At 66.1% G+C, this 10,912-nt stretch overlaps 1 protein-coding gene across 1 annotated transcript in view; it reads left to right on the top strand.

The window, feature by feature from the left end:
- Nucleotides 1-2,292: 2,292 nt before the first annotated feature.
- Nucleotides 2,293-10,912, top strand: part of KCNH4 (potassium voltage-gated channel, subfamily H (eag-related), member 4) — a 14,888-nt gene continuing 6,268 nt past the window's right edge. Inside the window, exons 1-16 of the mRNA XM_010585729.1 lie at nucleotides 2,293-2,374; nucleotides 2,569-2,802; nucleotides 2,934-3,065; nucleotides 3,257-3,384; nucleotides 4,420-4,663; nucleotides 4,902-5,059; nucleotides 6,543-6,750; nucleotides 7,005-7,199; nucleotides 7,487-7,686; nucleotides 8,129-8,378; nucleotides 8,482-8,696; nucleotides 9,757-9,795; nucleotides 9,918-10,285; nucleotides 10,431-10,537; nucleotides 10,634-10,710; nucleotides 10,787-10,882. Coding sequence (XP_010584031.1) covers nucleotides 2,293-2,374; nucleotides 2,569-2,802; nucleotides 2,934-3,065; nucleotides 3,257-3,384; nucleotides 4,420-4,663; nucleotides 4,902-5,059; nucleotides 6,543-6,750; nucleotides 7,005-7,199; nucleotides 7,487-7,686; nucleotides 8,129-8,378; nucleotides 8,482-8,696; nucleotides 9,757-9,795; nucleotides 9,918-10,285; nucleotides 10,431-10,537; nucleotides 10,634-10,710; nucleotides 10,787-10,882 — 2,733 coding nt within the window. The remainder of the gene's footprint in view (nucleotides 2,375-2,568; nucleotides 2,803-2,933; nucleotides 3,066-3,256; nucleotides 3,385-4,419; nucleotides 4,664-4,901; nucleotides 5,060-6,542; nucleotides 6,751-7,004; nucleotides 7,200-7,486; nucleotides 7,687-8,128; nucleotides 8,379-8,481; nucleotides 8,697-9,756; nucleotides 9,796-9,917; nucleotides 10,286-10,430; nucleotides 10,538-10,633; nucleotides 10,711-10,786; nucleotides 10,883-10,912) is intronic.

Genomic DNA, 10,912 nt, shown 5'->3' with positions numbered 1-10,912 from the left:
GGGGGCCCGGCCGGTCTCACCCCGCCCGGGCTGCCCCGGGAGCCCCCCCGGCGTTGGCCCGTCCCGTGCCCGAGCGGTGGCCGGGCCCGGGGGGCACGCGTGGGTTGTGCGTGACCCCGCGCTGCGCGGGGGTCGGGGTGCTGCCCCGAGGAGCCCCCCCCGGGACGGACGTCGCGGGGCCCTCGGGAAACGCCGGTGCTGCATGGCCAGCCCTGCCCGAGCCCCCCGTGAGCAAAGCGCCCGCTGGCTTGGGGTTACGTGCCTGGGCAAGGCGGGTACCGGTGGCGGGGTGTTTTGGCAGGGGCGGGAGCGGGGCCTGTGCTGTCCCAGCACCGTCCATTTTGGGGCCAATTCCCGGGGCTGGAGGTGCTGCTGGCACATCGCCGGGAGCTGGGCTCCCCTCCATGTCCATGTGCTGGGGCCAGGGTGGATTCAAACCCCGGCACGTTGGGAAGGGGATCATGCCGGGGTGCCACGTGCCAGTTCCCAGCACCGCTGGGACCGTGCAGTCACCCAGGGATGGGCTGTGTTCAGGGCTGACCCCAGGCCTCCCCAAAATCACCTGGAGCAGGGGCCTCCCAGGCCAGCTGCCTGCGGGGCTGGATGTATCTCACCTTGCTGGGAGGGACTGGCAGGAAGACGGCACTGGGAGCCTGCAGCCACCTCCCACGGCACCATCAGGGCACCAAGAGCATGCCTGGGGCATGTCTTGGCTGCGATGTTGGGCTGGCTCCTGGCCTGGTGTGATGCGGAGCATCCCAGATGACACAGGGTGTCATTTGCCTATAGGAGCTCTCATTTGGGATGGTACCTTTGAGACTGTAATGCGTAACGAGGCAGCCAGCCCCCTGAGCCTTTCCCAGTTCAGATGGAGCTGTGCCCAGAGGTGCCAAGGCAGAGCCACATGTGCCTCGCGCTGGTGATCCTATGACTGTCCCTCCGCAGGGGCAGAGGCTCCCCAGGGCTGGATCTGGCTCTCTGAGGAGAAGGGTCCCCAGGGGAGCTGCCTGCAACACCCCGACACAAAACCCTGGGAATTTGCCCCGGGGAGACAGGATTTGCCCCACAGCACCCTGGCAGCATCCTGCCTTCAGCTTCACAGCTTCACCAACCCGCCTTCCAGGCACTTTTAAACAGTGTCCGGCTTTTCAGGTTTGATGTGTCTCTTATCAGCTTTATCTGCCATGGAGAGGGGCTTTAGCCGCAGTGATAGCCGTGCGAGTTAACCCTGCCTCTCCCAGGCAGCTGCTGCCCGCTGGGCCCAAGGGTGCCCATCCAGGCAAGCTGGCCACCGTGGCAGGGGGCTACTGAGCTCCCCAGGGCCGTGTCCCCCTGCTCAGCAAAGCTGCTCCCAAATGCAAGCCCTTTTTTTCTTTTCTAATAACATATCCTGGACAACGCTGTAATCCTGGCTCCCCAGAGCCAAAATCTGGCCTTAGTCACAGCTTCAAGCTATTTTTGCTTCTCCAAGCTAATCCTGGGCTGAGCTGTGCTGTGGTGGCCCCACTGCACCCCCATCACACCAGGGCTGCCTGTGGCTGCCATCCCTTCCTTCCTGCAACCTCCTCTGCCCTTGCCCTGCCCGCGCTGCCCTGGCATGCCTCTGCTCTTGGTGCACGGGTGCTGTAATCTGCTGCGGGCTCCCCTCCTTTGCTGTGGGAGGGGGCAGACCACATCTGCCTGCTCCTGGTGCCTGGGCTGTGGGGGTGCGGGGGTGCTGGGCTGGGGACCCGCAGGCTGTAGAGCGTGTCAGGGCTGGGGACACCCTGCTCTGCCCTTGCTGGGTGCAAACACAGCCCACGCCAGCCGCACACCCCGCTTCCTTGGCACCCTTTTAGCACGAGGCCATCTGTCCCGCTGGCGCAGAGCCTGCGGCAAGGAGCTGCTGTGGCCTCGGGGGCAGAGCCCCTGCCTGGCCGGTGGCTGGGGTGTTGCAGGGTGAAAGTATCCCCTCTGCATCTGGGCAGGGCATGGGGCTGGCAAGGGCTTTCCTCTGCCAGGGCAGGGGTGATGCTGGGGAAGCTCTGCAATGTGACAGACCAAGGACACTGCATTTCCCCTTCACCTCTGGCTTGTCCCAGCTCAGCATGGGCTCTCGACTCACCCCAGGCTCACGGCTTTTCTCCCACCCTCTCGGCAGGTGCCACCACGATGCTGCGCCTGGGGCTGGAGGTCCCAGCACCGCAGCTCGACGCCTCTGGGCTGCCAGTGCCTGGCTGGGTTTGCCGCTGCTTCCGCTAAGCTGCCTGAGCCCCGGAGGGAGGTGGGAGCGGCAGATGGCGAGGGGGAGGCATGAATTGCCTCGCTTGGGATCGCGTCTCTGGTGGTGGGAGCCGGGAGCTGGATCTGGGCTCCTTGCCCTTCCAGTGCATGGGCCTGGGGTCCTGCTCGGGACGGGGCCTTGGGGGCAGCAGGGCAGGGGATGAGCGAGTTCTGGGGGCAGCTGGCAGCTGGACAGACCTGGCTCCACTTCCCAGAGGGAGCCATGGGGATTCAGGAGGGCTGGCCTGCCCTTTGTGCCCCCCAGGGTGGCCCTGAGCCCTCAGGGGTGGCTGCATCTCTTTTCAGACAGCAACTTCATCCTGGCCAACGCGCAGGTCCGCCGCGGCTTCCCCATCGTCTACTGCTCTGACGGCTTCTGCGACCTCACCGGCTTCGCCCGCACCGAGGTCATGCAGAAGAACTGCAGCTGCCGCTTCCTCTATGGGGCCGAGACCAGCGAGCCCGTCCTGCAGCGCATCGAGAAGGTGCTGGACGGCAGGCAGGAGTACCAGACCGAGGTCTGCTTCTACAAGAAGGGTGGTGAGTGGTGCATGGGGCTGGGTCCCTGTCCGCGGCTCCAGCTGGGACTTGGCCCCGTGCCGGCCCTGGGGTGAAGCCGCCGAGCAGCTGGGGGGACTGTCCCGCCTTCACCACCCCTCTTTTTCACGCAGGAGCTGCCTTCTGGTGTCTGCTGGACATTATGCCCATCAAGAACGAGAAGGGGGAGGTGGTGCTCTTCCTCTTCTCCTTCAAGGACATCACAGAGAGCCGGGGCAGGAGCCATCCGAGTGACAAGAAGGAGGGTGAGCCATGGCTGTGGGATGGGGATGGGATTTGGGGAGCGGTGTGCACAGTGGGCACATGGCAAAGGGGCTCCCCATTCCATGCTGGGTCCTGCCCACCTTTGTGCACCCGTGCAAGGAGGGGTCCCCAAAGCAGCCCCTGCTCTGTGGTACAGCGGTCCCACTAACCCAGCATGTCTCATCCGCTGCAGAGAAGCAGAGGAGCAAGAAGCCCGGGAGCTCACACCTGCGGGCAGCGCGGAGGCAGGGCCGGACAGTGCTGCACCGGCTTAGCAACCAGTTTGCCCGGAGGGACCGTGGCGAGATGAAAATCAACCGCGTAAGGACCCGGGGGAGCCTTCAGCTTCACCTGGTGCCTCCCGGGCTGGGGCTGCAGGCAGGCTGGAAGTGCTGCAGCTTTCCTGGGATCAGCCCCACAGCAAAGCCCGGTCTTGCCAGGATGCTGTTCCCATGCACGCACCTCACTGGCCTCCCCAGGCACTGAAATGCCCTCCATCCCCAGCAGCCGCACCATGGTCTAGGCTGCAAATGTGGTTTGTTGGCAGCAGGAGAGAGAAGAGCGGGTGCCCAGAGCTTGCTGTAGGGAGAACAGATCTTCTGGCAGCTCTCACAGGGCTGTGTCTCTCCTCACACATTAGCTGTCAGGAAAACCCAGCCGCTCGCTCGCAGCACAGCCGTGCCGGCCCTGGGGAGCGCTGTTACCAGGCTGCGGCAGCCATGGGTGCGAGAGCAGCGGGGCTTCCAGCAGCAGCAGGGACCAGTGTTGTCTCTGTGCCAGCCCATTCGCATGGCTGCGGTGCCCCAGTGCAGGGTCCCTGGGCATGGGCTCAGCAACGGGCACTGCCTGCAGACGTGGAGCCAGGGCGGTGGTCAGCCACCGGCCGAGAGCGGCCAGGGGCCCAGAGCTGGCAAGCAGGCAAAGGGTTTTGGTGTGCCAGTCTTGAATTTTGGGGGCTTGGGTGGGATGGACCCAGCTCTCCCGTCGCCCAGGCTGGTCTCTCGCTGCTCTCCAGCAGCACCGTGTCCCTGCAGAGCATGAGGGTAGCTCTGCCCCAGCACGCGAATTGGCACCTGAGATGGTTCTGGGCAGCAGCTGGCAGTGCCAGTGGATTACTGTTAATAGCATTAGCATAGCGTTAATTTATGTGCCGTAATCAGGCATTCTGTGCCCATCTCTGAGGGTGACCTCAGCGCAACCCATGTGCCCCATTGGAAAAGTGTGTCCTTCACCCTGGCATTGGGGCTGTCAGCCAGGCTGGCAGGACTCAGGGGGTGGGAGCTGCGATGGCCTCCACCCCTTGCACGGGATGGCCCCTGCACCATCTGTGTGCCACCCTGCCGCTTGCTCCCCTAGAACGTGTTTGAGAACAAGCCGTCCATTCCCGAGTACAAAGTGGCCTCGGTGCAGAAGTCCCGCTTCATCCTGCTCCACTACAGCATCTTCAAGGCCCTCTGGGACTGGCTGATCCTGCTGGCCACCTTCTATGTGGCTGTCACTGTCCCCTACAACGTCTGCTTCACGGGCACGGAGGACAGCCTCTCGGCCGCCCGCAGCACCATCGTCAGTGACATTGCCGTGGAGATGCTCTTCATCCTGGGTAGGTCGGTGCCTGGGGCCGAGCGCCCATTTGGGACGGGGGACGTGGCTGGGTGGGGCAGGGATGCGGCCAGAAAAGCAGACCTGAGGGGTGATGGAGAGGGGAGCTGGCATCGCTTTGCCCCTGCTGCTGGTGCTGAGCACCCCGGGAGTGGGACCCAGCTTGACCGCGGACCCCGGCCCAGCTCCCCTGGCTGTGGCAGGGGCGGTGAGGGCTGGTCCTGCTCTCCCCGGGGCAGACATCATCCTGAATTTCCGGACGACATACGTGAGCCAGTCGGGCCAGGTGGTGTACGACCCCCGCTCCATCTGCATCCATTACGTGGCCACCTGGTTCTTCGTGGATCTGATCGCCGCTCTGCCCTTCGATCTGCTCTACGTCTTCAACGTGACCGTGGTGAGTGCCGCTTGCACCGCGCGCGGGGGCAGCGGGGGGGAGGTGGCCCCTTTCGCAGGGATCCGCTCCTCGCGCGCCTGTCTGGGAGCGGCGCGGGCAGAGAGGGGAAGCAGCGATGGCAGCTATAGCGGGAAGCCTCCCACGCATCTTAATTTAACCAGAGGCTGCCACAAACGACAGTAACTGCCAAGGCACCGCTCCAGGAGCTGCAGGCAGGCACCCGCCCTGCACCCAGCACGCCTGTGCTCTGTACAGAGCAGCTCCACATCTGCGTGCAAATACCTTGTGCACGCACACGCACCCCGTCGCAGCGAGGGGCGCTTGCACGTTGCCCGCTCTTGCACGGGGGTGACCATGTGTGCAGGCACAAGAGGGCACACGCCGGTGACGAAGGCAGGTCCCAGTCTGAGCATCCCTGGGCTCCTGAGGGCCCCGCAGACCAGCGGGTGCGATGGGCTGCGCAAGTGCACTGCTGGCACCAGCCCCTTCCCATCCTCAGCTAATAGGGCAGGGAGGGGAGAAGGGAGGCGAGCGCAGAGACTGTAATTATGCTTATTGGAGGCAGAGCAGCATGTGGGGAGGACAAGGGCACCTGGGGCTGCCCCCCTTAGCCAAACCTGGCCCGCTCACGCCCCGGTGATGCTGCCCAGCAGGAAAACAACCGTGTCCGAGGCAGGGGCACGTTCCTGGGGCCGCGGCCGCAAGGGCCATTGCTGCCGCTGCCTCTGCCAGGGCCAGGCAAGCTGGGGGCGTAGAGCTGTGGCTGGCAGGACGGGCAGCCCTGGCAGGGACCCTCTGGGCAGCGGGGAGGTGAGCAGAGCCGAGCCACCCAGGGGGCAACTCTGTACCAGCCCACCTTGGTGGGGTCTGACCCCAGCATCTGCTCTGGCACAGCCTCTGCCCACTGCCCCTGCCTGTCCAACGGCGCTGGGCTCCTGCGAGGTGCCGGGTGCAGCGCTGGCAGGAGGCAGAAGGATGAGACAGGAGCTTTGTGCGAGGTGGGAGGCCCTGGGGCACTCAGCATTGCTGCATGTCCAAGCCCACCTGCCTAAGCCAGGGCATCTCTGTCTCTCTCTGTCCAAGATCTCTGCAGGCAAGGTGCAGCATCTTGCTGAGACTTCCCCTCGCAAATAGATTAGATCAGCTTTCTGCCAGCACAGCATCACTAATCGCAGCCTCTGCTAGCAAAGCCACTGCTTCCTGCTCCCCCTCCCACCAGTCACCTCCCTCCCCCTCTCCAGCACCCCAAATCTCCCAAGGTGATCTGGTGCCCTGACGAACTGTGGCCTGGGCTGCCTGCTGGGCACGGTGGTGGAAGGCTGCTTGGGGATGAGCTCTTCCCAGCTGGCCCCATAGCCCACGATCCTGCTGGCAGCTGTGGGGAGGGGTAAAGGTCCCTGCCCTGGGGGAAAGTGTGGGGGGGTGTCCCTTCCCGCCCCTGCCTGCAGCTCCGCTGGGTTCACTCGCCTGCCCCGCTCCCCAGACCTCGCTGGTTCACCTGCTGAAGACAGTGCGGCTGCTGCGGCTGCTGCGGCTGCTGCAGAAGCTGGACCGCTACTCGCAGTACAGCGCCATGGTGCTCACCCTGCTCATGTCCATGTTCGCGCTGCTGGCCCACTGGATGGCATGCATCTGGTACGTCATCGGCCGCAAGGAGATGGAGAGCAACGACCCCCAGACCTGGGACATCGGTGAGCGGGGCTGCCTGCATGCAGGGGCTGCGCGGGGCGGGGGCACGCTCGGGACGCCTGGCTCCCCCCGCCGTGCCGCTGCGTGCTGCTGGCAGGAGGGAGCGGGCAGAGGGGAGTCCCATGGGGTGGGCAGTGGAGGGGGCTACAGCCCTTCTGGCTGGCTCCTGCCTGCGAAGCGAGGCTGGGGCAGCGACGGGAGCTGCGCTGGGCACCAGGCCCCTCGGCAAGTGCTAACCCCTGGCTGTGCTTGGCAGGCTGGCTGCACGAGCTGGGCAAGAGGCTGGAGGCTCCCTACATCAACAACTCAGTGGGGGGCCCCTCCATCCGCAGCGCCTACATCGCCTCCCTCTACTTCACCCTCAGCAGCCTGACCAGCGTGGGCTTCGGCAACGTCTGCGCCAACACCGACGCCGAGAAGATCTTCTCCATCTGCACCATGCTCATTGGGGGTGAGGCGGGGAGTGGGGCAGGGCTCGGGGGGCTTCATCTCCGGCTGCCGGAGCAGTGGGTGCATCAGGTAGCCGGGCAGGGCAGGGCACTGGGGGGAGGCGATGAACACATGTGCCCTGTGGGACAGCCCTGGGGCTGGTGTCAGGGGAGAAGCCCCCCGTGCTGCACCCCTCGCCCCTGCGTTGTTGGCGGGGGCAGAGCCCAGACCCTGCCTGGGCCCCCGTACGCCGCAGCCCCCACCCGGCCGGCCTCTCGGCGGGTCTGACGCTGCCCTCCCGGCCCCCAGCACTGATGCACGCCGTCGTCTTCGGCAACGTCACGGCCATCATCCAGCGCATGTACTCCCGCCGCTCACTCTACCACACTCGCATGAAGGACCTCAAGGACTTCATCCGTGTCCACCGCCTGCCCCAGCAGCTCAAGCAGAGGCTGCTGGAGTACTTCCAGACCACCTGGTCGGTGAACAACGGCATCGATGCTAACGAGGTAGGAGGTGTCGGCCGGGCTGGGGCAGCCCACCTCCGACCCCCCCGTCCTGCACCCAGCGTGGGGGCGATGGGGTTGGCAGGGCCAGCTATGAGAGTGCAAGTGTGTGTGTATGTATGTGTGCGCAAGCGTGCGCCTGTGCAGATGTGCACATGTCCATGCTCTGTTGCTGGAGGGAACAGAGCTACGTGCCAGGTCTGGGGCACATTCCTGCCAGCACAGGGAACGGTTCAGGCACGTGGAGCAGAGGCAGCCCGTCGCCACAGCCAGAGCTGTCCTGCATTTGCCAGCTGGGACTGCTGGGCTCTGCCGAGGCAGCCAGGGCAGCTGAGTGGCGAGATGCTCCTCTCTGGAGGGGGATCCGTCCCCTGGGGCTGTCAGGCTGCGGGGAAAGCTGCTCCCCACCACCCGCACCCCAGCAACCTGGTTGCGCTCTCCCCAGCTGCTGCATGACTTCCCCGATGAGCTGCGGGCGGACGTGGCCATGCACCTCAACAAGGACATCTTGCAGCTGCCCGTCTTCGAGACGGCCAGCCGGGGCTGCCTCCGCTCCCTCTCGCTCCACATCAAGACCTCGTTCTGCGCCCCGGGGGAGTACCTGCTGCGCCAGGGCGATGCGCTGCAGGCCAACTACTTCGTCTGCTCCGGCTCCCTCGAGGTGCTGAAGGACAACGTGGTCCTGGCCATCCTGGGTGAGGGCAGGCGGTGTGGGCTCTCCCCCAGCCCCTTCTGCTGCCCGGCCGGGTGAGGGGCCCGGGGCTCGTGCTGCTAGCCCACGCCGGTCCCCTCCTGCAGGCAAAGGGGATTTGATCGGAGCCGACCTGTGCAGCACGGACCAGGTGGTCAAGACCAACGCGGATGTGAAGGCGCTGACCTACTGCGACCTGCAGTACATCGGGCTGCGGGGGCTCTGCGAGGTGCTGCAGCTCTACCCCGAGTACGCCAGCAAGTTCACGGTGGACATCCACCAGGACCTGACCTTCAACCTGCGGGAGGGCAGCGAGATGGAGGTGGGTGCGTGTCCTCCCTCGCAGGCCCCTTCCCGTCCTTGTGGCCCTGGAGACCAGAGCAGGGCTGGGGCTCCGCATGGCCGCAGAAGGGGAGTTTGTCCGCTCCCTGCTCGCGGTCCCCAGGCTCCGAGGCCGGGGCAGGGGCTGCGGCTGTGCCACCCCAACCGTGCAGGTATGTCCCGTCCCAGCTCCTCGCGGCTCTGCGCAACCCAGGGGACTGGAAGCAAGAGCATTGGCAATGCAGGAGGCTGAGGCGGGTGGAAGGCTTGGAAATGGGGGGTGGAGGGGACTGGGGGGGCAATGCAGGACAGGCAGCTGGGGCACGGCCCCCCCCCAGTGCGCAGGAGGCAGCACCGGGGGCTGCCGGGTTTAGTCATGCTGCCGACTCCGGCAGCTGGGGGGCTGTTCTGCTGTAGAAATAGCTCTGCAGCGCTTTTCCTCCCCCGTCTCTGCTGCTGGCTCTGTGCTGGCACTGAGCGGCTGGGGGCTCCTCCAGAGCATCTCCCCCCAGCACTCACTGCCCCCAGGCCCTGTAGAGCTGGGGTAGGAGGTCGCTCTCTAGATCCCTGATTGCCCTACCACAACCCGACGTGGCCATCACCCAGGAGAGGTATAAATAAACCAAGGGTGGAGGATGCAAACAGAGCTTGCTGGGTCCTGCAGAATCCCTGTGCACCCTCCCCTGGCCAGCGGCATGCTCCTGGGGGAGCTGATGCTCTGATGGCTGAGCCGGGGCTGGGATTTGGGGTGCAGCCTTGGCTCTGGCTCGGGACATGCAGGCCAAGATTGGGCAGCTCATCAGTGTCATGGCAGCAGCAGAGGAAGGAGAGCAGGCGAGGGGCTGCAGAGGCCAGTGCTGGGGCTGACGGGGACGGGGCTGATGCACGGGGCTGGGGGAGGGTTGGTTATCCAGGGGGGACGAGAGTCTGGGAGGGCTGCATGCCGACGTGGGGAGTGGGTGGGCACATGCCCAGCACCGTGTCTGCCTGTGGCTGGTCCCTGTGGAGCCGTGCAGGTGTCCCGCGTGCCACTGAGCCGGTGTCGTCTGCTCTCCCCCCAGGGGCTCTGCCGCTACTCCCGGTCCCCACGGCTGTCGCAGGCACCGCAGGTTTGTGCCACGCCAGGGGCGAGCCGGGGGGAAGATGGGCTAGGGGTGGCCGTGTCTGGCCTTGGCACCTGTGCGGGGACCAGCCCTGACCTTCTCCCCGTGCCCACCCACAGCCTCGTCCGGAAAGCGGTGCCGCCCCAGAGAAGCCCCTTCCCTCCATCGTGGAGGATGAGGAGGAGTCCGACGAGGTCTTCCAAAACTCGCCCGCCACCATCACCCGCCGCAAGCTGCTGCTGCCCCAGCTGAGCAGCCCGGCGCGCCATGGCTCCCTGAGCAGCCTCCTGGGCGATGAGCTGTGCCAGATCTCAGCCCTGAGGCGCAACTGCCGCTCCCCTGCCCGCTGCAGCCGGGGCCGCAGCCCCTCTCCGCAGTGCCGGAGGGACCCCCGGCTCCCAGAGCAGGAGGGCGGTGTGGGCAGGAGGCCAGCCAAGCTCCTCATCCCCTCCCTGAATGCCTATGGCCCCCCGGACCTCAGCCCCAGGTAAGGCTGGGACGTGCCAGTGGCTCATCCCGCTGCTGCGGGTTTGTGCCGGCCGGGCTGCGTGGGGCCCCAGGAGGCCACTGGGAATGGTGGCGGAGGGGCGAGGGGGTGATGTTTGCCAGCCCTCACCCCCTCCCTGCCCTAGAGTGGTGGATGGGATTGAAGACAATGGTGGGACCTCAGAGCCACAAACCTTCTGCTTCAACGTGGACCCCCCGCTGCAGAGCGCGGCCAGGGACTCCCCCACGTCAGGTACCTCCAGCAGCCGCTGGGCACGGCCAGGGGCGCTGGCTGCGGGCCCGGGGGGCTCGGGGAGGCCTCCGCCACCGGCTGTGTCTTCCCCGGCAGGGACCGATGTGGGTGGGCCGGCCCTGGCGATGGAAGCAGAGGAGATAAAGCAGAATATCAGGAGGCTCAACCAGGAGGTGCGGCGGGGGCCGGGGCTGGGGGGGCTTGAGCAGGGGCATCCACCGGTGCTCACCGCTCTCCCTCCCCTTCCAGATCAACCACCTCAACCAGGAGGTTTCCCACCTCAGCCGGGAGCTGCAGCGCATGATGGAGTTGCTCCAGGGCCGCCTGGGCGGCCCGCAGCCCCCCGCTTGCCCCCACCGCCTGCCCGCGGCCGCC

Source organism: Haliaeetus leucocephalus, unplaced genomic scaffold, assembly GCF_000737465.1.
Source record: "Haliaeetus leucocephalus isolate CR32 unplaced genomic scaffold, Haliaeetus_leucocephalus-4.0 Scaffold110, whole genome shotgun sequence".
Taxonomy (NCBI): domain Eukaryota; kingdom Metazoa; phylum Chordata; class Aves; order Accipitriformes; family Accipitridae; genus Haliaeetus; species Haliaeetus leucocephalus.
This window is presented reverse-complemented; position numbering and strand designations above follow the sequence as displayed.